The sequence below is a fragment of the Hippichthys cyanospilos genome, chromosome 21, assembly GCF_059441005.1.
Source record: "Hippichthys cyanospilos isolate Australia breed blue-spotted pipefish chromosome 21, RoL_Hcya_1.0, whole genome shotgun sequence".
Classification (NCBI taxonomy): domain Eukaryota; kingdom Metazoa; phylum Chordata; class Actinopteri; order Syngnathiformes; family Syngnathidae; genus Hippichthys; species Hippichthys cyanospilos.
In genome coordinates, this window is record NC_142389.1 from 10306217 (window position 1) to 10333376 (window position 27160).

Sequence of the window (27160 nt, forward strand, 5' to 3'; positions counted from 1 at the left end):
GTCATCTGACCGCGGGATAAAGCTGCTCCAAGTATTAAGTCCTGCAAAACGCATGCCGGAGCATCAAGTATAAACCAAACAATACTTTTCCTGCAGGCTTGTTTTCGCTGTTGTGAATTTCAGTGCAATGCAAATACACACAAAAAAATATTTCATATTATGCCATAGGGGGATTTTTCATTGTATGCGAAAGTATGAAAGAGAGAAAGGCTTCAATGCATAGATTTTTTTTTTTTCACACCGAGGGATGTTTTTGCACATGCAAGTTTCGTTGTAGATTAGTTTTACTCTACTATGATTTTCTCTTTTTCAAACTGAATCAGAATGACTAAAACCGCATCACTGTAAGGGCTTAGTGTCACCTGTTGCTTTGGCAACCTGCCAAAACCAAAGGAACATACCAGTAGTATTCACAGAGGGGGAATGCAAAGGAGCAACAAGGTGTACCTGCACATGAATGCTAATACATATGTCCCTGAAAGCTGTTCTCAGCCCATTTTGCCCCCACCCCAACCTCAGATCAATTACGCACTAATAGCCTGCACCGTGATTAAATCCACATTGGTTACAGCAATGGCTGATCAATACCCTAATTTGCCAAAATCGATGAGCAGTTGTGGGCTATGAAATATTATGAGTGAGCCACCTGACAATGCACAAAGGAATTTCCCTTTTGCTGTCAAGGGAATCTACCAGGGTAGGCTGCTACTTAGCCTTAGAAAATAATAGCCTTTAGATGCTGTAAAGCAGTATGTGGCTCCTTGTATGGGGTTGAATGTGTTTTTTAATTCTTGTGAAAAAGCAGTAGTCATTTTAGCTGCTCACATTTGGTATAAGTGGGAATGAAGCTTCCATGTTTCAGTAAAAGCAAAAAAGTGTAAAACCAGTGTTTGGACCTCACCCATGCATGTGAGCAGATGCTAACATCGTGTCATGAATCTTCTGTGTGACTGCCGTCCACACGCTCCGCAATTAGTTAATGTTTGTCCTTTGTGTCCCCTGTAAAAACTGCTGAGGCCTCATGTTGACATAGTGCCTCTGTTGACTCTGCTCTTCCCATTAGCCAGCCTGGAATTCTTGTAAAAAAAAAAAAAAAAATCAAACGCAGAGCCCTGAAGCAAAGCAAAGTGCCGTATTTTCTGCGCTATAAGACGCACCGGATTATAAGGCGCACCCTCAATTAATGACATAATTTAAAACTTTCTCAATCACAATATAGTAATATACAAAGTAATAACAATAATAACTCAAATAATAACTCTAAACTCTCAATAGCATAATAACTCAAATAATAACTCTAAACTCTCAATAGCATAATAACTCAATGTCAATATGACCAACCTTGTTCAACTGTAAACACACAAAAGAAACAGGTAAAGCTTACTTTATCAGTTCATTCCCCATCTACGAATCCCAATCTCAATATTGATCCATATATAAGGCGAACCTGATTATAAGGCGCACCATCAGCGTTTTAAAAAAATATAAGGCTTTTGGGTGTGCCTTATAGTGCGGAAAGTACGGTAATTGAACATAGCAATATGAAGTTTGGGTACCATGTTTATTATTGGTACGCCCGCAAAATGCCTCAGGAGTACTAAAGATACCGGGGGTCTGCCATTTGGGTTTGGGGCAGCCATTTTGGGGATTGCTCATGCAGTTTCTTTGGCAACTGGGACAAACAGGTTTGTCCAAGGGATTTTGTTCACTGGTCAACAAATTTTAGTCATATATTCTAGACAGATGGTCAAGGCTAAATTGTGGGGGAAAAAAAAAAAAAAAACATGTGTGGATATCAGATCTGAAAGTCTGTTGCCTGTTCTTAAAACATGAATTTGTAAGACTATAACTCCATCAGCTTAAATCAATTAAATAGAGCTAGTGACAGACTGTATTGAACTAATTTATCCATTTTCAGGAGTAAAAAGTCTTTTGTCTATAAATAATTTGATGCTTGTATTATTAGTTTTTTTCCTTGTACAATTTATGCCTTTAAACACCTATTTTCTCACTTGCTGTCGACTGAAAAGGACATCGCACACTCAAGATTTGGGTAACAACCAATCACCTTTTTTCTGGATTTGGTCATGTGATGGTTGCAAGGTTGCATGGTGTTTTTTTTGTCGCCTGAGTACATGGCATTTTCAGACGACAACAAGTAGCAAAATGTGTGTTTAAATGTATTAATTATACATGAAAATAATCATATCAAATTAGGTTCAGGACATAATAAATTGTCCTTAGGTGTGATTGGGTGAGTGGATAGTTGTTCATCTCTGTGTGCCCTGCAATTGGGTGGCAACAATTTCCGGATGTCCCTCGCCTACAGCCTAAAGCCAGCTGGGGTAGGCACCAGCAAGCCTGCCTTGTGAGGACAAGCGGCCCCAGAAATGGATGGATGGAAATTAGCGTATTTTATGCATTATAAAGCACACCTAAAAGCCTTCAATTTTCTAAAAAAAAAAAAAATGTGTGTTGGTACTCTCAATTTAGTGGAGTGAGTGTCATGAACATGCGGAGTCAAACTAAAGATAAAAACTAAATAAACATTATCCATTACCAAACAAACAATGTGCCAGAAATAACCCATGCGAAGGGATGTGCATCGAACATTAGCTGTTCCAATGATAACAAGAATGATCGCGATCTTTTCATATGCTAATCAGATCGTTGGCAGGAATACGATGCATATAAAAGGTGTTTGAAGCTAGCAAGTGTCAACAGCATGTGGCAACAACTATGTCCAAAACACATAGAAAAACAGACTTACAGTAATTGGTTTTGAAAGAGTCCTGAATGATGGAGTCCGCTGAATGAGCATGTGTGCTATCCTTAACACACAGGAATTTCTAACTGCACCTCCCAAATAAACAGATGCTGACTGCGTAAACTAATGTGTTTGTTAGTAAACTCAAAAATGCCATACCTAGCGCAAAATAGCACAGTTTTTAAATTGTCAACACCATATATTTCATGGTTTTTTATTGCAATTTGATTAAAATATTTAAGGTTAATATTGAACCATAATTGTATTCTTTTAAACTCTTGATTCTTTTTGGCATTTATTTAAATAGTCTTTTAATGTAATCTAGTTATTTTTCCCATTCTTCAGATACAGTAGTACTAAAATAAAAATGCTGTTCAATCATTTCGAGTATTCTGAAAACACTTACATTATATTCATCAAGTTTATCTACTTTGAATAAAGTCAGGCGACCTAGCTCATTGTTTTTAATACATTCCCTTTCGTGTAGCTCCATCTAGTGCAATGATAAGCAAGCATGGTCGCGATAATGCATTACATATATTTCTTTTTTAATCAAAGTACCGTATTTCCCCAAATGTAGTACACACATTTTTTTTTTTTTTAAATGAAGGCCAAAAGAGTGGGAGCGTCCGATAAATGGTAACTTAAAGATTTCCCTTTTTACAGCTACATAAGCTGAGTTATGATGTATGGATGTACACTTCTATATTGGGCGTATTGTTATTTAAGGTAATTTGAGTAATGGGATGAGTAACACTAGAGGCAGTCAATTGCCTGGTTGCAGCCGGCGCATTAGTTGCAATAATTTCAATCAAAAAAGCAAGCAGACTGTTCACATAGAATAATATTAAAGTAGCTTTCAAGAAAATGGGAATGTGAAATTGACCCTAGATTTAAGGGTACGCCCTGTAGGTCTGTCTTATTTTGGGGGAATTACAGTAAATGTTAGAATGAGATTTAAACGTGTGCTCAATACAAGCAATTCTACATCAAAAAGCGCATGTTTCCTAGGTAGGTTTGTAATCCGGAATTCTTTTCATTAACGCTCACAACAGTTTTTTTTTTTTCTTTTCCAAGCTGCAGGATTCAAACACACGACCTTTTTTCTATTGTCGTCATCTTCACAGGCTTTTCTTGAAACTGGGTCAGTTTGTCGCTAAGCTTTTTGTTTACCGATTTCCACTGGCAAATTGCGGGAAAAGAAGAAGGCAGAAGCTTAAAATGCTCATTTTCCGCTGGCAATTAACAGGCAGCGCTAATGGCCGCCGCCGCCACTAATACCGTGACCGGCTGCGAGAGTTAGGTGTTTATCAGACAACAGCAGTCTTTTGCACACACAAACGGCCTATTTACATCCACGCACTTGATCTGGCAACCTCCCTCTCATGCTTGTCTAATCAGTATGCAGAGAAGGGGTACTCGTGCCTGCAAGAGGAGTATATCAATATGAGCTAAGTGCCTGTAATCCTAGCCTAAGATTACACACACACACACGCATACACAGACACACACAAATGCGAGTGTTGCATTTTTGTTGTTTCACAATCAGTTGCCCTTGAAAATGCGTCCCGTCTATCTGTTATCTGCCAGGAAGTAGCCCGCTGTTTAGTGATCCTTATGCGCGTCGACTTGACAGCGCATCACCTTGCGTGTGATGCTGCTGTCTTGCCACATGTCGGGCTTCCATCGTAATTTTTTTTTTGTTTTTTCAAGATTTCTTATTAGCATCCCTAGAAACAAGAAGTGACAGGTTGGAGCTGAAGCCAGAGTCGTCTCGGTGGGGTTTCAGATATCGGATTGATGGCGGGTGACGGAAGATGCGGCAGTAGAAAGGGGGTGTCTTGCAAGTTCTTCCGTTTGTCATCGTAAAAAAAAATTAGTGAGTTAACTTTCCGTATAATTTAACATTCTGTCAGAGAAATCTCAGAAAAGAAGACTAGGACAAGCCTAGCTGCTTAAACAGCAAAAAGAGTAACTCAGACCAGCCAAGATTGACTTTTCTATGCCGGACATAGGGAAAAACCGCTTGGGCAAATGTAACTCGTGGGTCTTCCAACGCCAGTTTTTCACTTGCCCAGCCGTTCCCCCCGGCTTTTATTGAATAGAAGCATAGCAGATTACAAGACACAACAAAAGAGCCAGCCGGGCGCCACCGGCAGCTGGGCCAAGGTCCCGGCTCACACTTTCGTGCGTCAACAGTTCTATCTAAGGACAGGGTCAAGATGAACTAGGATTGCATAAATGGGTAACAATGAACTAAGAACATAATGATAACAACCTAATATATGATTCCCTTCACACATTCTTAACTGTCATACAAGTGGAAAGAGAAGATAACCACTGTGTAATATGGATATTTACAAATAGAATCGGATCTCTGGGTGAAATGTTCACGTTTCATTTAATGTTTTTCATATATAGAGAAACAATTTCTATCTAATTATACATCTTGTTTTGTTATGTTTTTTTTTTTCCTATGAATTTTTTAACTCCGTAGCTCTAGGAACACCTTTTTAAAAATACCACAAGACAAAACAAACCTTAACAGCATGTAATTCGATTTGATTCCTTATTTCACACTGTAAAACTGTGAATTTTGTAGAAAATAGAGTGAAAAATGAAGCGTCACCACTTTGCTTCCTACTTTTTATTGTTTTTCTGACTTTCTGACCTTGTAAAATGTGTGTTTTCATCAGTGGATTCTTTCTAGTGGCCCATATCCACAGTGGTTCTCAAATGGTGGTACTTGAATGAAATTCAGGGGGTACTCAAGATTTTAAATAAAACAAACATGCAAAAATCCTTTAAAAATAATTATCAACTTAATTAATTGATTAAGGAAAAGATAAATTCAGAAAACATTTTTTATGTTCAGTAGGTTATTGAATGTCGTTATATTTCAAAGCCAGATTCTCCCCCATAACTAGAATGGTTTGACCCAACTTGTCACGTGCCACCTCACGTTCTACTCACAATCAACTCTGATCCCAAAAGAGGACACTTCAAGGAGAATATTTTTTCATGGACAAATATTTATCTATAATTATTTCATTTTGAGAACAGGTATGACAATTTATAATGATTATTTTTTTGATAGACACATATTTATTCATAATAATTCATATTTAAGTTATGTATTTTCATGAGCAGATCTCTACTGTAACCCCAAAACAGGACATTTAAGATTTTTCTGAATAAAAAACAAAAACAAAGGTGAAAGCAGGGCTGCCCTATTTTTCTTTTATCTAGTAATGTGGGAACTTGCATCAGTAGTTTCTTGCATTTGTTTCTCTATTTTGTGTAGCTAGTATGGATTTTCTGTTCTTATTTGTGACTTGAAAAAGCAAATGTGGGGAGAACAATAGATTTTTGGGGGGTCTGCTGATACCTCTATTTTGAGAGAAAAAAAACCTTTTGGAGCGTAATATTCTCTATTTCACACTTCGAATTTAGTAGAAAACTGTGAGGAATGAACTGACACCTCTTCACTGTCTTCAGCATCTCTTCTTGCTTTTTAATGTTTTTCTCTGTCGTCTGTAAATTACCTTTTCACCAAGTGGCCCCTCCTGTGGGCAGATATCCAAATCACAACAATGAGGCAAATAAATGCTGCAAGCAGTGATAAATGGACCCGAATTTTCATGACGGGTCCACGAAAGGGCCATCAAAATCGGATTCTGTGCTCAGCTGAAATTAGCCACCAACGCAGTTGATTGCTTAGCTCGAGCTATTTGGGAAACTAATACTTTTGGAGGGAGCATACATTTTATTGAAAAATATGTTTAAAAAAGAAAATGAAGCCAAACTGTAATAGTTCATTTTAAGAAGAGTAGAAGAATACAAAGGAATATTAGCACCAGCTCCCACCATAAAGGCATAGGAGAAGGTCATTTTTCACTCATGGTCAAAACATTCAATAGATCGATATTCTTCCCTTTTTTCCCAGAAATTGTGTTATAGAGGGAATCAAAGAAGAAAGATTTGGCTGCTGTATAGTGACTGTGAATTCTACTTGACTCAGTTCACAGCAAGGAGCATTTTGGCAAAAGTGAATGATTCTCCAAAAAAGATGTGTCAAGCTGTTTATTGCCTCTCCCAGTCCACATTTACTGACTGTTACTTTCTTTTTGAGGGGGAACAACAACATAGCCTCACCTTTTTAAATTGTGCTTAGTTTAATTAGGCTTTAGGTTCATTTTAAACAGGAGTGTTATCATTTTTTAGTGATTTGAGCATGAACGGTAGTTGTTAATAAAGCATACACATCAGACGGAAGAGAACAATATCCATTGAAGGATGGGAAATTGTAAAAAAGTTTTCATATCTTTCCATGTTATTTTATGATAACACTATTGGAGTTTTTAGGACGTAAAATAGATTGCTAATTGACTAAAAAAAATATGTTATATAAGTTTAAGAGTCTAGAACTGGTTGACAAATGTAATGCATATCTGTGACTGCTATCCAGAGGTATAATCAATGTATAAACAAGAGAGCTGAATATGGGTATAAAGTTATAATGATAACTATGTGAACAAAAGTAGCGATTTTCAAAGCTTATGCAGGATAATGGCTCATGGCGTTGGTATTTACCAAAGCAACACACAGAGACAGGAAATAGGCGAGTCAATTATCAGACATAAAGGCTATTGAGCATGCATTTCTTCCTGCAAAAGAGTCCATTCAAAGGCTGGAAAAACATGAAACATTTGAAGATGTCAACAATTTAACAAATTTAAGGTTATTTTGTAATGAAGTGCAGTTGTAGTTACACAATTACATTTTGCCCAATGTGTGCAGTATGACTTGCCAACTGCTAGAAAAGTGATTTTGTGTTTCTCTCACCCCCCCCAAAAATGAACTCTGCAAAACACATCAGTCAATCGAAGAGTCTCTTGGGAATCCATTAGCGTACTATTGGCCAAATGATTGTAAACAGGCTCAGACTGAGACTATTTCCCCCAGCATGTTCCGGGCTCCCAACGACCTTCAAATTTACCGAAACCACCTTTGAGCAGACCATTATGTAGTAATGCGAGGGGTCATGCATCGCTGAAGAAGAGTTGCTAGCAGAAGGGCGGGATGCGAAATTGGGGTCCCCTGGGAGATAGCTTGAAGCGGAAGGATGCATGAGCTGGCGAGAAACACGTCAAACATGGAACGCGAGAATACCGCAATTAGATTACAAGCGTGTAAGCAATTAAGCTCTAATCCGCCACCATGCGACTTGAATGTAGCTTCTGTACAGGATTAGAACGTGTGAAATTAAGCACAGAATGCATGCAAACGAAACCCATATTCTACTAGGGGTACTGTCTTTTGGGATCAGCTATTAATCTGGCAAGCGGTGTAAACATGAAGCAACCATTGGAAGGCTTGACATGTTGCCTATAGGCTAACACGCTAAATACCTGCTATGCAGAATTACATTGCATTGGTGCTTTAAGATGAATCGGCCTCTGATATGCTTCAGAACGGCTTTATAAAATTGCTTACACAAAATAGAGGGAGAATCAAAAATCAGGTGTATAATTAGATGAGTGTATGCTAATGTGATTGTTGTGTGAAGGCAAAATAAAGTTGCAGTCAAAACACCGAGATGGGAAATAAAACAAAAGAGGTCACTCCTGGCAGAACCTTTCACTGTCTTAACAAGCATTTCATTAGAATAATAATGCACCAAAAACAAAACTGTAAATCAAAATAATAATTTGAACATTTGTTTAAAAAATATTATAAAATTCTGAGCACCTCTGTTTTTACTGACTCATATCTAGGGATGCCTCAAAATTTGGGCCACTGAATATGCTTTGTCTAAAATTGTTGTGACGCAGCATGGTGGGGAGACGTTTCGGGATGTTGAAGCAGGGAGACAAGTTGCTCTCAAAAATAACAATTTAATATAAATACGACCAAAAAAAAAAAAAGAACCAAAAAAACGTCATACAAAGTAATAAACAAAAACTAAGAAATAAACTTTCCATCAAGGACTCTTCTCTAGAACTCCTGAAAACACAGAACCTTAACTAACGTGGACAACGAGTAACTGACGGTACAACATCCATGTCAACAACAACACTTTGGCAATGACCCGACCCGAAGAACTGAAAGGAAGCAGGAAACTAAATACACTCAAATCTGATGAGACAACAAGAAGCACCTGGGCAAGACACAATTGGAACAGGTGAACCGATCGGCCAACACAAGGGAAGCAGTGTAACGTGGACAGGTGGACGCAATCACACTAATAAGTGGAACAGACACGTGAACTAACTTGAACAAAAGACCATGTACCTCAAAATAAACACACCAAATTTTTCATTGACAAGAATACAATAGCCATAGCATACTTTTATGTTGAAGTTATGTTTCAGTTATCCTTGTGTTAGCGAACTGGCTAGCTTGAGTCCTTGCGACTAAGTTTTTATTGCCATCTCATCAGTAATTCACATTAGCCTATTTTGGTATTTTTTTTGTTTTGATTGAATTAAACTAAGCAAAATTTCAAAAGGCAAAATTATGTTGTTTTACCCCCTCAAAAAGAATGTAACTGTTAGTAAACGTGAACTGAGAAAGGCAATAAAAAGCTAGAAACCGCTTTTGTTTGAGAATCATTCACTTTTGCAAAAATACTGCTTGCTGTGAACTGAGTCGAGTGGAATTCACTATAACCATAGAGCAATCTTTTTTTTCTTTTCTCTGTAACACTATACCTGGAAATAAAAAGCAGAATTATTGATCTGTTGACTGTTTTGTCCAATGAGTGAAAAATGACCTTGTGCTTTGCCTTTGTGGTGCGAGCTAGTGCTCATTTTCCATTGTATTCATCTACTCTTCCTAACTATTACACTTTTGGACCATTTTCAATTTGAAACATATTTTTCAATAAATTGTATGCTCCCACCAACTCGGTGGAGCAGTGGTTACCACATCTGCCTCACAGGCCAGGGAGCCCAGTTAAAATCCACCTAGCTCTGGCCTTGCTGTGTTTGCATGTTCTCCCCGAGCCTGTGTGGGTTCTCTCCGGGCACTCTGGCTTCCTTCAACACTGCAAAAACATGCATGGCAGTTGTATTGGACTTATTAAATTGTCCTTAGGTGCGATTAGGTGCATCAACGGATGTTAATCTCAGGGTGTTCCCTGCCTAACTGCCCAAAGTCAGCTGGGATAGGCACCAGCAAGCCAGTGTTCTTGAATAAGCAGCTCTAGTAAATGGATGGTTACGATTAAGAAATTTTCTCAAGCGAAGCAAGCAACTATTGGCTAATTGCAGCTGATCACAGAATTAAAGTTTGATGACCCTTTTGAGGACCCATCATGAAAATGGGGGTGTAAAGGCCGATGTATCACTGCTCGCAGTTCTTATTTTCCTCACTGTTATATTATGGGTATGGACCGAAAGCAGAGAACCACTTGATTAAAAGGCTAATTTTACCAGGAGCAAAAAAAAAATAGATTAAATACCAGATCAGTTCAATTTTGACACAATGTCTATGTGCCTTACAGTTTTGAAGCATGAAATACAGAATAAAACTACTGTATTTCTCTAAGTAAAAGTCCATTTTTTTCCCCTCATTTTCAACTCCTATATTAGTGGGGTTGACTAACTCAAAACAGACCAGTTTTTTCCACATATCTGTGGATAACATATATCTGTCTGGATAACATTAATGAATGTAAAGTAATGTCACATCATTTACAAAGCTTAAAATGGTTATATACACCTCTAATTTGATATAGTATGCATCGGTTTTAGAGCCTGTTTATCAGACGTCACCTAATTGCCTCTTTGTTGTCAACAACAAAGTTGCGTGGATACATTTTTCGGCAGACTTTGACCCATTGTGAAAAGGACACTACGACTTGACAACAGTCACAACAGTCGTTGATTGGGTCAAGAACATCCCAAGTAAGATGATCAGCAAATCATTGCCAAAGACCTTAGTTTCAAACAAAATGGAGGGTCTGAAGATTGAAGAGTAATGAGGATGTTTGAAAAATTGATTGAGGATATCCGGGTGTTAAATGGTAGGAGCCATTTGGTGTGTCAGATGACTAGTGATGATGACTTTTAGGGCTATTCAACAAATTTATATTCAGCTGTGTCAAAAAAATAAAGCACTGAAACTCGAAACCAATTTATTGTTGCAACATGAGTTACAGCACGCACATATTACCTCGCACTTGTCTCGTTTCCGCCCCACACTTTCCCCCCTATAACCACAACAGTATATTATTCGATATGCGGTGAAAAAAATGCTTCAAAAAGTACTATAATTTAGTCATTTTAATAACACACACCATGTGTTATTGGACAGCCATGATCTATGTAACCACTAAAGTCTGAGGTAGGCTTATAACCGCGTTCATCCAAACCGAAGTAAAAAACGGAGGTTGACTTGTACTTTCGGCCAAAGGTTTTCATTTTGGTCCGTCCCTAGCTATAACTGCTGGATCCACGCAGTGAAAACACAAACTGTCAGTTTTCAGTTGAAATGATGTTCCGACACTGAGCTGTTTCTATAGAATCCACTCTATGGTGTGTTTATTCCTAGCTTGGCAAAACTATTTTAAACCAAAGTATTCTATTCTTTCCCTTTGACGAGCCAAAGCAGCGAGTGGAACTGAAGGTTTCAAGGTTTGACAGGTAAAAGGCAGAAAAGTTGAGCAGAAAAATTAGGTTTATTTACTTTGATGTGTACTTTTGAAGCGCTTTAATTATTTATAACATGAGCCCGTCAAGCATATTTGTCAATAGCCCGCCCTCAAACAAACTTAACGATACGCCTTGGCATTGTGCAATGCGCGGTCAACATCCTCCAGCAATATTTAATTAAAACTCTATAAAAGAAATATGCTTATTAATCAAAATGAACTCAAATGACCTGAAACCAGCTTCGCAATCATGATTCCCAAGGAAGAAAAAATAAATAAATTGCCAGATGGGTTTCTGCAATGTGAGATAAAATGGAAATAAAATGTCTGTGTATGTACTTGGATGCTTCTTTTTAATATCTTGCCAAAAAAACATTTTTAATGGGTCTCTTGCATCCATTTGGAAATGTCTCAGTGGAGTAATTATTTCATTAAGATAGTTATTTAAAAATAAATAATAAAACTACTTTCTTGACCCCTAGAGAATAGCAAACATCATTTTTGCTATCATGTCTTTCCAAACATTTTAGTACTTTGTATTAAAAAAAACGAGTCCATCGGTAGATGGATACATTTATGGATTTGAATATCATATTCAAAATTTCCCTAGATACAGTGCACATGTTTTAATTAAAAACAAATTCCCTTAAATCAGAGGTGCACATTATACTTGGGCACAACAAACGATGAAACATTTGGCGGGACAAAATAAATGAAAATTAAAGAAAAAAAAAAAGCATCATCGCACCAAATTATACAGAATTCTGCGTCAAAATGAAAAAAGTGGTTGTATCATAACATAAAATCACTTTACGGCATGACTCACATCCATTAGCATCAAATAAAGTTGCATCACATTCGATTGCAACATGGGGAAAAGAGCAATTGCATTTCAAAGAAACATTGAAGTTACTGAAAAACTCAGAATCTGAGAGGCAAATTCCATCTTAATGAGTTGAACATCAGACTCTGGAGAAAGAAGGTTTGCAGCCAAAGCTAGTGATAGAAGATAAAAAAAAAAAAAAAAAAAAATATTGGATATAGAAGCCAGACGGGTAGAATTTATCCACAAACGCCATTCTTCTGGATGTGAAATATGACTGTTAGCAGTCATAAAAACAGGATATTTGACTGTTAGCAGCAAAAAGACAACGCACCAAAAATATCCTACTAAAGACCTCAAAGCATCACCATTGATGTTATCGCTTTATGAAGAGGGATGACTATTCAGTCAGACGGAGAACGTCAATCACTCAAAAACTGCAAATGAACTAATCTATTTTAAAAGTGCACTATAAAAGCACGTAATTAGGTTTACAGCAAAGTATATGTATGCCATTTCTACCATTGGGAATGCTGAGCAAACACAGCTTACATTTGATTTACCTTACAACCGAACCTGGATTTCAACAATACACAATAAAGCACAGCAAATTATCAGTCAACTTTTTATTTGCTTTATTGATTTATGCTTGTGCAATTACACAGACCTCTTGTTAAATCCCCACTTCCATTTCCATTAGGAAATACCACTGGGACGGTATATCCTATAGACCAGTGGTTCTCAAATGGGTACTTGAATGAACTTCAGGGGGTACTCGAGATTTTAAATGAAACAAACATGTAGAAATCCTTTAAATATAAGTATTGAATTAATTATTTTTTTCAGGAACATACAAGTTCATAAAACAAATTTTATGCATAGTACGTTATTCAATTTCATTATTGTAAATTTTCTCCCATACTAAAATGTTTCGACCCAACTTGTCATGTGCCACCTGTCGTGACCTGTAAAGCTAATCATTTATTTTTAATAATTATTACTATAATCCCAAAAGACGACACTTTATGTTGAATATTATTCTGTGGGTAAATATTTATTTAGAAATATTTCTTTTTGAGTCTAACAATGTGGGTTAATTTTTGTGGTCAAATACTTATTAATATTTTATGTAATGATTCATTTTTGTGAACAAATCTCTTTTGTACAGGACACATTGTGTTTATATAAAGTAGCAGCAATTTATATTGTTTTTTTCTTTAATAATAAGGTTTTTTTTTTTTTTGATGACAGATTTCTTCTATGGTCCAAATTGCTAGCAAGCGTCTACTTTCTGAATGCTATTGTTAGAAATTCTCATTAGAAATAAATAGTGTCACTCAGTGTATAGCTGTGTGAAAGTGTCTTTGCAGGGTTCAGTGTGAAAGGCACGAGTCAATACAATGTAGGGCAGTGTTGCGGCCATTTTTGTGCTACTCACTCGGCTTGTTGCGTTTTATGTTCTCACCGTCCGGTTTGATACGCACTCGCGTGCACTAATGTTTTATGACATCTTTCTCTTTCACGAGACGGCGTGGGGAGACGTTCAGATGAGATAACGGAGGTCGGGGGGGTACGAGGAGGGGTCCCGTTGTGAGCGCTGATTACCCTCTGCCCACTTGAGATTGATGGCGAGTGTCACACTCACACAAACTCATACACACATCCGTCTGCTGTCTGTGCAAACTGATTGATGACGGTTCCACCCGGACTACATTCAGCCCAGCGGCATACTTCGATGAAGTGTGTATACATGTAGTTGTGTGTGAATGTGTGTGAATAGCAGTTCCCACCTGTCTTAATTAGCGGAGGCTATTAAGACAGATTGCCTGATTAAATCGCATTCCCCCTACTGTCTAATGAGTGCTCACAAAGTGCAAACACACGCGCTACACATGTTCCATGTAGTTTACCCTAGTGGTGGACAATGCGGCCTATCACAAGTTACTATTTAATGATTGACATGTAGTCCAATGAGTTAAAAAATTGATTCATCATGAGACACTGATGTGGGTAGCAGATTAGTGTCGTCAACCCTCTTTAGTCCCAGTAGGTGGCGGTATGCACCAATCAGATGTAACGCACCAAAAACTAAGAAGAAGACTATGAAGACTATGAAGACTTTACCACACGCACACACATACCTTACATATTCTGCACAGTGCAGGAAAGCGGCTAAATTCATAATATTTCACACTACATATTTTGCACTATGTATACAGTTTCTTCCACTCCACCCACTTCATAATATGCTCAGAATGTAAGTCTATTTATTTATTAGTGATATGATTATTATTAGGCTTATTATTACACGTATTATTGTTTTCTTGTTTTTGTTTTATTGCCTATTTTATTATTTGCTTGATTGTGGAATATAGTATTACAGTAAAAACTTGAATCTAGAAGAATAAAAAGGAGGAGGAAGACACATAGAAGAAGAGCTTAGTGTGCAAGATGATGAAATGTTTGTTAGTTTTTCTCCATTTGTGCTGACAAAATATCTTAGCTTTGGTTCACGTTTAAGAAAATGACCTTAGCTAACTCCATTTTGCCCCACTTTTGAGCAGCTTAGTTTCATTTCTCATCTTTAGTCATCTTAGCATCTGATTGCTAGTTGGCTGAGATTCAGTTAGCTAGGCTACCTAAGCTGTTGTGTCTTTAGTTCTTAGCTCTTTTGTTTCACTTATCAATGGCATCCCTTAAATTTATCTCCACGCTTATTTTTAGCTAATTTAGCTTTAAATATTTAGGTTCAGCTCGCGGCTAGCCTGCTAGCTTGTCTATAATTAGCCTAGCTTTGCTTAGCTTTAAGCCTCTTATTCATCAAAAGGTGAAAGTTGGCGACTGCCAGTGAAGAGAACAGGTGTTTTGATATGGTAAGGATGCCTTCAATATCAGATTTTGCCAAAATGCTAAAACTTCACCAGACGTTTGACTGTACTGCTTGATTATGAACATGTTTGATATTTCCTCGTGACACCAGCAGAAAGGTGAAAACCATCAAAACTGTCAAACATTTGGCAACCTCTGGCGAGATTTTGGCAAATGGTGACCCTGAACAAACTTACAAAATCCAGTTCAAGATGCTAAAATAACGTTTTATAACTCACCAAAATTCACCCCTTACTAGGATAGATGCTTAAAGGAAATATTTCATCATTTATATGTGCCCCACTTAGTTTTATCTTCATCTTTATTTTGCATTGCTTTCACTATTTTAGTTTTATAGTAAAACTGACCTCTAGCATCCTTGAGCTTTTTCAGTTAAGATTGAGTTTTTTTTTTTAGCTTTTTAGCACAGTTAGTCCGTTTCTCAAATTCCCCCTAGAGCGTAGCTTGAATTTCCATCTTAGCTTGTAAACTCAGTTTTAATTAGCTACTGTCAGCATCATCTAACATAATGTATATCAGTGTTGCTTCAGGTTTGACTTTAATTGACTTAGCATGGCTTCAAGTAGCTTCAGACCCCTTGTGTTCTGTTATCACAGTTGCTTGTTTGCCAAGCTTTGAAATTCTCAATTAGTTCGATTGCATTGTTTGAGTTCTCTTGTCTCAACAAGAGTTGCTTTACAGAGTGTCGTAAGTTGTTCTTGTCTTTTATTAATATGTTGGAAGTCCTAATATGAAAGTCGTGTCCAAATGCAGTCCGCCTCCGCCTTCGGAGATGTCGCCAAGCTCGTCTTGTGTGACGCCCACGAAGTGCTTTAATAGCCGTCGCTGTACCTAGGGAGAGCGTGCCGACGCAAATGCAAGCCATGAGTGCAGATTAATGATTTAATAATGCTTTTGTTCTCATGGCAGAAATGAAGACGACTCCACTTAGGGTCTGCTCTTGTTTGGCTTGAGAGTGTTGCTGCTTATGACATTTTAGACTGCTGTCGTGAACATTTAAAAAAAAAAAAATCTAAACTAGAACATAAGTGGTCATTAGAAAGCACAAAAAATAATTTGCTTCTGTCCAAACTTAAGTAATTTAACTTGATAGCCTCCAATTAGCCAAACTTCATTCATCTCCATTTGACATATTTTGCTTTGTCTCCGGAATCGTATGCATCATATTACCTCTTTGTTTGACGAGTTGAGCTCCAGGTAGTATAATTTTGGTGGTTTTTGCTGAGCTTCAGGTGCTATGGCTTTGGATCACTGCTTCAAGTTAAATTCTGTTATTTTAGCATCAGCAAGCTATTGTTCTAATCCGCCTAGCCTAATTTATTTCAGTTAAAAAATAGGCTTCTAATATATTTAAATTGTTACTTATTCCATGGTCCTTTTCGCCAGATTTTTTTCTATCTCGCCAGCTTGTTTTCTTTTCCCTTTCCAGCCTGATTAAGCCTGTCACGCTGCAACTGTATACACTCGACGCACACAACATTTCTCCCTCGCTTTAGATTTATGCTTTAATTCCTCTTTTAATATTAGAAGGTCTTAAATATGCACACACCTCAACTTTTAATGATACATTGCAGGTAATGATGCCGCTGCCAAAGCGAAGCGATGGAGTTTCATTTTGAATACAGAGTACATTTGTTGGCGACCCGTCACAATTATAACTCAGGATGCGCAACAAGCGGCGGTGTTAATCCATCACAAACGCCCGCGAGTCCCCTGGGAGTCTGGTTGCTTTGTCTGCTGTTTATTATAAATTCACAGCACTAATGTTTTACAGCCGGTGCCTTTAATAAAAAACGTGAAAAAAGACCAGCACGAAGCTAACATGCTAACGGTGTTTGAATGCGGTGTGTCTTCACAGCTATTTCGTGGCAATAGCATCGATTTAACCAAATAATGTGTCAGAATAATTGTATATGGGTTATCCCATATTTGTTATGCAATCAGTTAATATGTTTGTTATGTGATCAGTATCTTGGTAGATTAGGGTGAATGTTTTCTGTGACTGTTGGCTGTGAAGAAGAGGAATTGACACGTCTCAGGCCCGTGACCCTTTGGGGGTTTTGTGACCCGACCCGATATAACGGCATGGACTCTAAACTGGATTTCTCATCATCGTGAACCAATTGTTTACGTTGTTGCCAAATGTCTCCCCTAATCCTTTGGTTGTTACTATATTCATATTTACTTCATACAAAAATGTAAGGAATACTATGTTTTTTGTATTTTAAGTCTTTGTTAAGTCTCTGCTTTTCCTTGTGTTTTAGGAGTCAAAAACTAATAGCAAACTTCATTTTGTATTTTCCGAATATATCACGGGTGCTATTGTGTTCTTAATGATTTTGAATGGTGATACTAATGCTCAATAAATGTTAAGAGCAGTTCAAAAGAAGGCCATCCACTTGACATACTACAAGGTTATAGTGTAGCTGCACTCTCGAATCTCCTGATGTGTGGATAACAATTGCATTTCTTCTTGTCGATAAATCATCTATATTTGCATTTAGCGTAGGCAGATGCGGGGTTGGCTTTAGCCAGACCGCTCACTGTACTAGCTGCTGTGAAATTTGCTGGGTCAAATCCTCTCAAGCGTGCAGCCGGGTGAATCTGATAAAAGAGCTATGAATACGAATGATCATTTTTTTTTTGCTACTTCATTAGGTGTCATTGAGCCACTCTAAGCATACTGTGTATAATAATAAAAATGATACTAATAATGGTGATAATGATTCTGATAATCACTTCTCACAGCAGGAGAGCAGCAGTCAGTCAATCAATCCCCTGTACGTACCATATTCCGGGATTTACAAGATTGCGAGCATGGGGCTCATTACCATAGGCCATTCTGTGGAGTTGGCATGTTCCCCAAGCCCGTGTATATATATATATATATATATATATATATATATATATATATATATATATATATATATATATATATATATATATATATATATATATATATATAAGTGAATTTTAGTGTCTCTCATAGCGTTGGAATCAATAATATGAAATATGTTTTTGTTTTGTGTTGCAGGTTGTCTGGCAGCAATGTGCCAGCACCAATCATCAGCAACAAAAACTGGCTGCGTCTGCATTTTGTCACAGACAATAACCACCGGTACCGTGGTTTCAGTGCACACTATCAAGGTGAGTGAGCACATAGTATAAACACACCAACCACCACCAAACCCCAAAATTTGGATATCATTACCTATCAGGAATTTGCCAGAACAAAGTGTGTTAATTTTCATTTGCTCATTTCATTAGGCAGGATTCACAAAGGATGATTTAAGATGACCTTGCTAGTGTTATTAGAAAATTGCACAACTCCACCATTTATATTTCAGGAATGGAGAAACAGTTTTGTTGTGACTTCAACGACTGACAATAGCATTTAATCATCGTTTAACGGGCCAATAGAATAGGACCACTTGCTGAAACTTTTTTGTGTTCTTTGTACATATAGAAATAATGTATCAAAAATCTAAGGTCCAATCCCTGTTTTGAGAAACCACAAAACAAGTTTTGCAGCGTTTTTTTTTTGTTTTTTTGTATTCTGCATTCACCACTTGAAAGCAAAAAAAATAATAGAAAATAGCATGGAATTTTAACCAGTATTGTGTCACTGTCTTCAACATCACCTTTTAGTGGCTTTTTAATTGTCCATCCGTTTCTCACTCCCTTGTAAAATTTGTGATTTCATAATGGTCACAATGTAAACATAATTAATGTAAACATGAGTTGCCATACTTTTTTAATCTATTAATGCAGGAAATTTGCACTAGAAGTTATTTCTTCATGCTTATTTAAAAGAAAAGAGAGAACATTTTGCTGTATTTGCATCTGTTTGCATTCTTTGTAGCTGCTTCAGAATTAAATTATGTAATTATTTCTCTGCGATAAATGTGGGGGCAAAAAGTGGACAACGGTGGACACAAAGGAATAGGCTAGGTCTCAGGAGGGTACAGCAAAAGTAAAAATTTTGTAGTAAACTAATTCCAACATGTAGGGAACAAGTAGACACGCAAGACTTAACAGGTTTCCATGTTCTATTATATTGTCACCGAATTATAATGTGTTTCTTACATAGGTTTAAAAGCTCTGCCTTTTTACTTCATTTTTGTTGCTGCATACAGTATGTCCATTTTTTTACACGTCTTGGACATTGATTAAATGGAGAATTGAAGCTTTAAACTTTTTCCCCTTTTACATATTTGTGTGAACAAGGAACCTTCTGTTCTGTTTGTTTTTTTTTTTTTTTATACGGCTCTAGATGTGAAGGCATACAAAATCTCTATCCCGTGTAATCCGATTAGAAACCTTCTGAGGTAATCTTGTTGATTGTTTTTTTATGATAGTGCGTCAGTGAATACATCATAAATCCCTCTTTCATATTTACAGCCTGTCGACCATCATCGCATTCAACATGTGCATTATTAATGTCCACAAGCGGCATTAGCAGTTAGCGGCTAGCGCGTGGCAGATTTGTGGTCTTCTGCGGGCATATTCAAATCAAGTTTTTTCTTTTAAAATTGCACTCATGTGTACCCAGATGGTCTCGATGTGAAGTAATTTATGATTATTTTCTTTTAATTATAATGATTCCCCAGTGCAGTGGTCTTATATGGTTGGTTATAAACACATATGGCACCTCATTCATCCGTCACTATTTAATGAATCTGATTCAAAGAGGTGGTGGTTCCTTGGATGATGTAGTTTCAAACTAAGATGGTGTTATTTTTTATTTGATGTTTTATTTTATTTTATATATATATTTTCAGTAATTTTCTATTATCTTTTAATATATTTTAATTAGTTTCTATTTGATAATTTCCGAATCTACCTCCCGATTGGCTGACTGACAAGCTGACCGCCTCCCCTCGGGGGTCGGCTTAATTGATCCTGATTGATCGCCTAATTCCGTTTTAAAAGGTTAATCAGGGTTGTTAATGATGGGTTGCGGTTGGAAAAAGTTCCTTGATTAATCAGCCGCTGGTTCCCTGAGAGCTAACGAGAGCTGTCAGTCATTCCCGCTGCAAAAATGTTATGATTATTGATTATAAGGCTCCATACACTCACAGCCAATTTATTACTACATTAAACACTGGCCAAGATTCTTCAGTGAAGATTTTAAGTAGCAATGCGTAGAAGGTTTTCAAACAAACACATTTTTCACGTAGTAAAATGTCAAAATATCCATTCTCCTGCTTTTTAGTCCCTCCGTGCTAATAGTGGAGGTTATTTCAGTTTAGCAACAAGGCATCAAAACAATTGCAATATTTTTTTTTCCCCTTGCCCGGAGAGACAACGTGAGCAAATGTGCTTTGGCAGGCAGGCGTCGCTTCCCTAAGACGCTCGCTCCGAGACCTCCCAGGGAGGCTTTGGCACTGCCAGCTACTAGATGGTCAGACTTTCTTTGCGTGACTCTCTTTGTTAGTGTGTGCGTTGGTAAATGTGTGTGTTGAGCCACAGGAGGTCAGCCAATTGGCTCGCATATCCGTCTAATTGTGCCTTCGCTCCCCAAAATGTGAAGCGGCGAATTAAGAGCGAGAGTGGGGAAAGGGTGACATTCAGCCAGGCTAGCTTGGCTGTGTCTTAATATTTGCCCTGCTGTTGTCAACTAGTGTCTAATGAGCATATGTGTGCATGTTAGGGGGGTCCTAATACTAAATAGCAACAGTCTACCTGTCACATTCGATGGTAATTGATGAGAGGATGTTACGTAAGCACGTTTCCCCATTGGTCACAAAAATAATCATTTACATTTAATAATGCTATATACAGTATGGCAATGATGGTGTTTTTTTATTGTGTGGTTGTGATTTGTTGTGATGTCCAACTTCATTGCTGTTTGTGATGTTTTTTAAACTTGTTCACTGAAAAAAAACCCTCATGTATCCAGTATGTATTCATTTTGAAAGATGTACCGTATCTTCCATACTATCAGCCACACCGGTATATAAACCGCAGCCACCAAAATTATGAAAAAAAACAAATTTTAAAATAAGCTAATTTAAAATATGCTACACTGGACTATAAAACGCAAATCATAACATCAGATATTCATGCAAAAAGATGGTATATGAACGTTTTAAATTTTTCTTTATTTATTGTTTTAAGTCTGCCAACAGCAACATAGATAGATAGATAGATAGATAGATAGATAGATAGATAGATAGATAGATAGATAGATAGATAGATAGATAGATAGATAGATAGATAGATAGATAGATAGATAGATAGATAGATAGATAGATAGATACTTTATTCATCCCCGTAGGGAAATTCACATTTCCAGCAGTATCCTCAAGTCGAGATAAAGTTGTATCTGATAGTCCTAATAATACGATATTTCTATTATATAGTAGTATATAGTGAGCACTTTACATTTTTTGGTGGTCCGTCATCATCGGTCCGCCATTTATTTTACGCCACAAATTGTAATTGTCAGTCTGTCAGACAAAGCACCAATCCATCACTCATTTCAGTCATCACCACCATATCCATGCCCCGCCCCCATGAAAGACATCCCCAGTAATCCTGACAGTCGTTATTTGACCTGAGCCAGTTCATTCAGTTAACTGGGCGTAGTCCACCAACTCTTGGCGGGAGCGCAAAGTCATCCCAGTTTATAGTCAATGGAAAAAAGCAATGCAGAAAACACATATAAAACAGTTTGCTTTTAATTCTGACCGAATGTCTAGCCAATCTTATCCTGCCATTTTTTTTTTTTTTTTTTTTTTTTTAGCTTTCCTATCACTCATCGTTCTGTGGGCAAAACAGGAGGACCAACGCACAGTCCGTTCTAATCAATTACCGAACAAATAAAATAAATATTAATTAAAAAATAAAGGAATTCTTGAATAAGGAATCATTATACCATATATCATATAGTTCATTCTTATTGCCATACCTTACCTACTGTGTAGAGCAGGCGTGTCAAACTCATTCTTATCGTGGGCCACATTGTAGCTATAGTTTCTGTCCAAGCGGACTGGAATGATTGCAAATCAAATGAATTTTAAGTGTGCTCATCACACACTTATCTGTATTTGAAATCAGAGGCTGGTAAAAACAGTTCAAATTAGAGATTGGGTAGAAAAAAAAGAGTTGGGTTTTTTTTCCCAAAAGAATTTAAAAGTTGAAGTCAACTTGCAAGTTTGGTATTTTAGCCAGAAACTTGAAGTCATGCAGCATTTCTTGGACCACGTCAAATGATGTGGCAGGCCGGATCTGGCTTTGAGTTTTACCTCCGTGGTGTAGATATACTGTATACTGTATGGTAATATTTATAAAACAAACACTGTGTCTGTCTCCACTATACAAAAAATCGATATGATTTATCAACCCTTCAAAATACACAGAAGTCATTCATTATTCATTACGTAAACTTGCTCAAATTTGTTGACTTGGTTGAATTCAAAACAGTACAAATAATGTATGAAGCATATAACAATAGACTATATTATAATTATATTATATTATAATAGGCCACAGTATTCAGATTTTTTTTTTTTTTAAACAAGAGAGGATTGGTATAGTCACAAGTGATTTCAAGAAATCCAAGAAAAGAACCAACAAAAGCGTGTGTCTCCGTTAAAGGTGTTCATTTATGGAACAAGTATGGAACAGACCTGAAAAATGTGAATCATATACTGTTTTCAAAGAAAGGTTTAAAGAGAATGTTTTTAAATACATGAAACCTCAGGTAAAAACATCAACATTGTATATGCATATTAAAAATTGGTAACCCAATAGGATATTGCTACTTATTTATAATACTGTATACATGTACAGTATACAATTACTTATGGCCATAATCCCTAGCAAGGGTAGCCTAGCCTTGCCTAGCCTAGCCTAGCCTAGCCTTGTCTTCTTCGTATTTCTAGATTATCTCCAGCTTCGCTTCCATACTAATCATCTTCTTACTTCTCCCTTTAACATCACTAGCAATCTTGGGACCCATGGCTAACCAATTAAAGTTAATAAATTAACCATTTAGATCACTGGTCCCCTATCCCCAGTTCTGATCCGCGTCCCCATTGGGCTGCACACAGAGACTGATAAAAACACAACGAAAAAAAAATGTAACAAATGTGGAGTATATACTTCAAGCACTTTTCCCACCCTGTCAATTACTTACAATCTGAGTAGGGCTGGGTGATTATATGATTGCAAATTGTGATATTATGTGACCAGCTGCATGTAACTGTGAGCATATTTATTCAATCAGGCCAGGCGGAAATGTGCATGACTGCAGTCAATCAGAGTTCAACTTTTTCTTTTCCCTTTGGTTTGCAAGTTGAAATCAACAATCTGCCACTAAATAAAAAAAGAAGTCGAAAGAAAGGATAAAGAACAATGACAGAATGTGCGTCCAAACGCGAAACCGGTCTTTTACCTCTACCTTACATTTGTTGTATTTTCAACATAGAACATTAGAACAATAGAACATTTAAAATTAACTTAAAAAACACTTTCATACCCCCCTCAAAAAGATTGAACTTGTCTCAACAGGTCCATGACCCAAAAAATGAGGAAAGCATTGGTTTAGAGACCAAAATTGGCCAAAGCACGATCTTTTCATTCTGTCCACTAGATATAGATTTTAAAGATTCTAAAGATTCTAAATCATAAAAAATGTATTAATCAACATAATTATTAGATTCACAGCATCTGTATTCATTCAATACTAATGTACTCGTCTCATATAAGTACTAAAAATAACAGAATCGATTAAAAAAAAGTTCAAAAGAAAGAATGCCACATCGTAAAAGAAAATATACAGCAATTAATTGTCAACTAAATTATTATTAATTGCAAATGATTTTGATCATCACTTAATCCTTATGATACATTGTTTTTTAATGTAAAATTATCCTTTGGATTGTAGCTTTTCAACACTACATATTCTCAGAGCTCTGCCATCCTTTGTGTTTAATCTAAATGGAACATTTGCTTTTAATTTGGAAACCAACCATCAGCATTTTTGTCTGCTTTCCAATTTGTAAAGAAGCAAAGTGACTAGTCATTACATTCAAATCCTCCACTAAATAATTTGGAAAATATGTCCTATTTTCTAAATCAAGGGATGTAAATTGAAACATTTTTTTAGCCAAAAAACAATAAGACAAATGTTTGTTGTAGCCCTGATTGAAAAATGAAAAAATGTGTTGTAAGATTATGTTGAATATGATTTTTTTATCCAGTCATGAATAAAATAAAAAAATTAAAAAAAGGCAGAAAATCATGCAGCGCAGCAGCCATCATTCCATCACCAGACACAAAATAAGCAAAGCGAATAATATGCTCCTCGGCCTTGGCCTTGTCAATTACGATTCCATATATAAGGCTTAAATCCCTTTGAATAATAGCCTCCATTTAGACAGCCTTAATAATGTGCTGAGCGGGGGTCCTTGACACGCATGTCACATGTTAGCCAAGGCGCAGAGCATGGAGCAGGTTACATGTGGTGCTTGAATGTCCTTCAGCCTGGTATGATCGAAATGCTTCAAAACATGGCAAGCTGGTGATATTGAAGAATTAAAAGTAGCGAGTAGGATCTTCATTTTCTATAACTGTTTGTACAGTTATCGTTAATGTATATTCTTACACGTATTTAAGAAAAATGGGGGAAATGTGTTATTTTTATCTTTTTTTTAAGGAAAGGACTATACTATCATAAAACAAGGGTTGAAGGCTTGCTGGTATAAAATATGTTAATCTTATATAAACACAATTACTCCTTCAAACCAAAAAAAAAAATATTTTTACATATTTTTTTTAAGGGTTGAGACATTCAATCCCAGTTACTTGTTTATATATTTTCAAGTTTTTTCAAATCCTTGTCTTTTGTATTTAAAAATTACTGATGTTGAATCAATTAGTTCCTCATGTAATCAATGACTTAATACATTAACATAATAAATTACTATAACTTCTTTAGTATGTAATCAAATACTAACATAATTAATTACTCTAGGGTTTTAACTACTAAAGTTATAGATTATTTTAGTATTTTAGTCCCTTAGTAATCAATTACACTAGTACTTGAGCGCTTTGAGTACTTGAGGATAGTAAAAAGGCGTTCTATAAGTGCAATGTCCATTAATGTCCCATTAATGTCCTAAATTAATCATTTATTACCTGAAGTAATCAGTTAATCAGTAATTGATGATATCAGTACTTAGGTACCAAAAGTACTCAATTCCTAAAGTACTTGATTAGCACAATTGATTGTTCCCATACCTAATTACCTAAAATAATTGATCAATTTAGTGCACTTAACTATCCTTTGATATCATTAGGTATCACAGAGTATCCTTCGATAGTATCTGAAGAACAACAGCTTAACAACACATTTAAACCTAATGAACTTACGTATAGACACTTACAATCGTTAGTATGTAAACATACTGTATTAAAAGTCTACATTAGCAAGTTAGTAACAACTCCTTAATAAAAAGTGCAAACATTAAAACAGAAAGAACATATGAAAGGTTACAAAACACGGTTAGCAACACAAATCAGCAACATAAATGAGAATAAACTGAAATACCCACATATAGCGTCATTCAGTACCGCACTGGGACAAGCCGAACAACGAACGAAAATCGAAAAATAGGAAACTGAAATGCAGCGCAGCCCTTCAAATTAAAAGCATGCATTTTAAAATAAGATGACTAAACATTACAAACTGAAATGCTTGAAGAATGCTTAAGATATGGTATCTTATCAATAAATGAAAATTTTAAAAAATTGCTCTAGTACTTTGCGTACCAAGAGTACTCAATTACTTTAGCACTTCGGTACATAAAGTCAGTAATTACCGTATTTTCTACACTATAAGACACACCCCATTATACGGCGCACCTTCAATGAATGGCCTATTTTAAACCTCTTTTCATATGTGGTATAAGGCGCACCGCATTATAAGGTGCATAGAATAGAAGCTACAGTAGTGGCTGGGGTCACGTTATGCATTCACTAGATGATATAGGGAATGCCAACAAAACAATCAGATCAATCAGTCAGTCAAACTTGATGAATGGACAATCTGAAATTAAGAGTAAAAGTGATTTGTGGAAAGTACTATCTAAAGAATGAGAAAAAAGACTGTACAGATCAATGCCAAGACGAAGAGCTTACAAAAGTATAATTGTGATTCAATTAAATATCAAACTTACTTTTTTAAATCAAATTGCAACCAAAAACCTTATTTTTTTTGTTGATTTAAATAAAAATTCTTGATTTATTTTATAAAATCCTGCTTTCTTTTATAAGAACTTGCATTTTTTGCGCTCTGTCTCCATTTGATTGCGTATCTAGACCCTGCTTTAGCCAAACGCTTGAAAAAATGAAAACAATATAATCAACAAGCAGTAATTACCTGAATTGAATGTCTGTGATCTTAATAAATAAATACAAGTATGTCTTTGGAATTAAATGACTTATTAAACACACATAAATACATGCCTTGCCAAAAAATCTTTTTAAATGAATTTCTGTATTTGGTCACTTGTTAGTGCAGACATGGCAAGAGACGTCCATGCAGGTACATTTTTAGTGTAGAACCTTTAAGGAGACTATTGTCACTTATCACGTCACCATTATGATTTCAAAGATCTTTTTTTTTTAAATTATTGTTGCTTTAGAGCAATTATTGTTGCCTTGCTTAGATGTTCGTGCATTAGCTTTTGAGGCCTCAGGGCAATTACACTGTGAGAGGGAAAAAAAGCTATTAAGCGTGGATTAATTACGGCATAGGTTTGATCTTTTATTCATGTACGGATCACATCCAAGCGAACGCACCATCGACTGTGTATGAAGATGCATTATTCGCAGGCTATGGCGGCGACTGCGGCTCTTACTCATTCCCACTGGTAAAGGGAATAAAGGGACATGAATTCCATTAAAGCCGGAATAGCAGTGCACTGCTGCAAGTTGTCAACAGGCTCACAATAATAAATGGTGACACAAATTTTACAGTTCAGGTTCCCTCAAAATAGGTCAACTTCTATCATTA

The 27160-nt window shown here is 36.5% G+C and overlaps 1 protein-coding gene across 6 annotated transcripts in view; it reads left to right on the forward strand.

The window, feature by feature from the left end:
• Nucleotides 1-27160, forward strand: part of csmd3b (CUB and Sushi multiple domains 3b) — a 343211-nt gene that overhangs the window by 186673 nt on the left and 129378 nt on the right. For all 6 annotated transcript variants that reach the window (XM_088404543.1, XM_088404544.1, XM_088404545.1 and 3 more), the window contains exon 6: nucleotides 18170-18282. In XM_088404543.1, the coding sequence (XP_088260669.1) occupies nucleotides 18170-18282 (113 nt within the window). The remainder of the gene's footprint in view (nucleotides 1-18169; nucleotides 18283-27160) is intronic.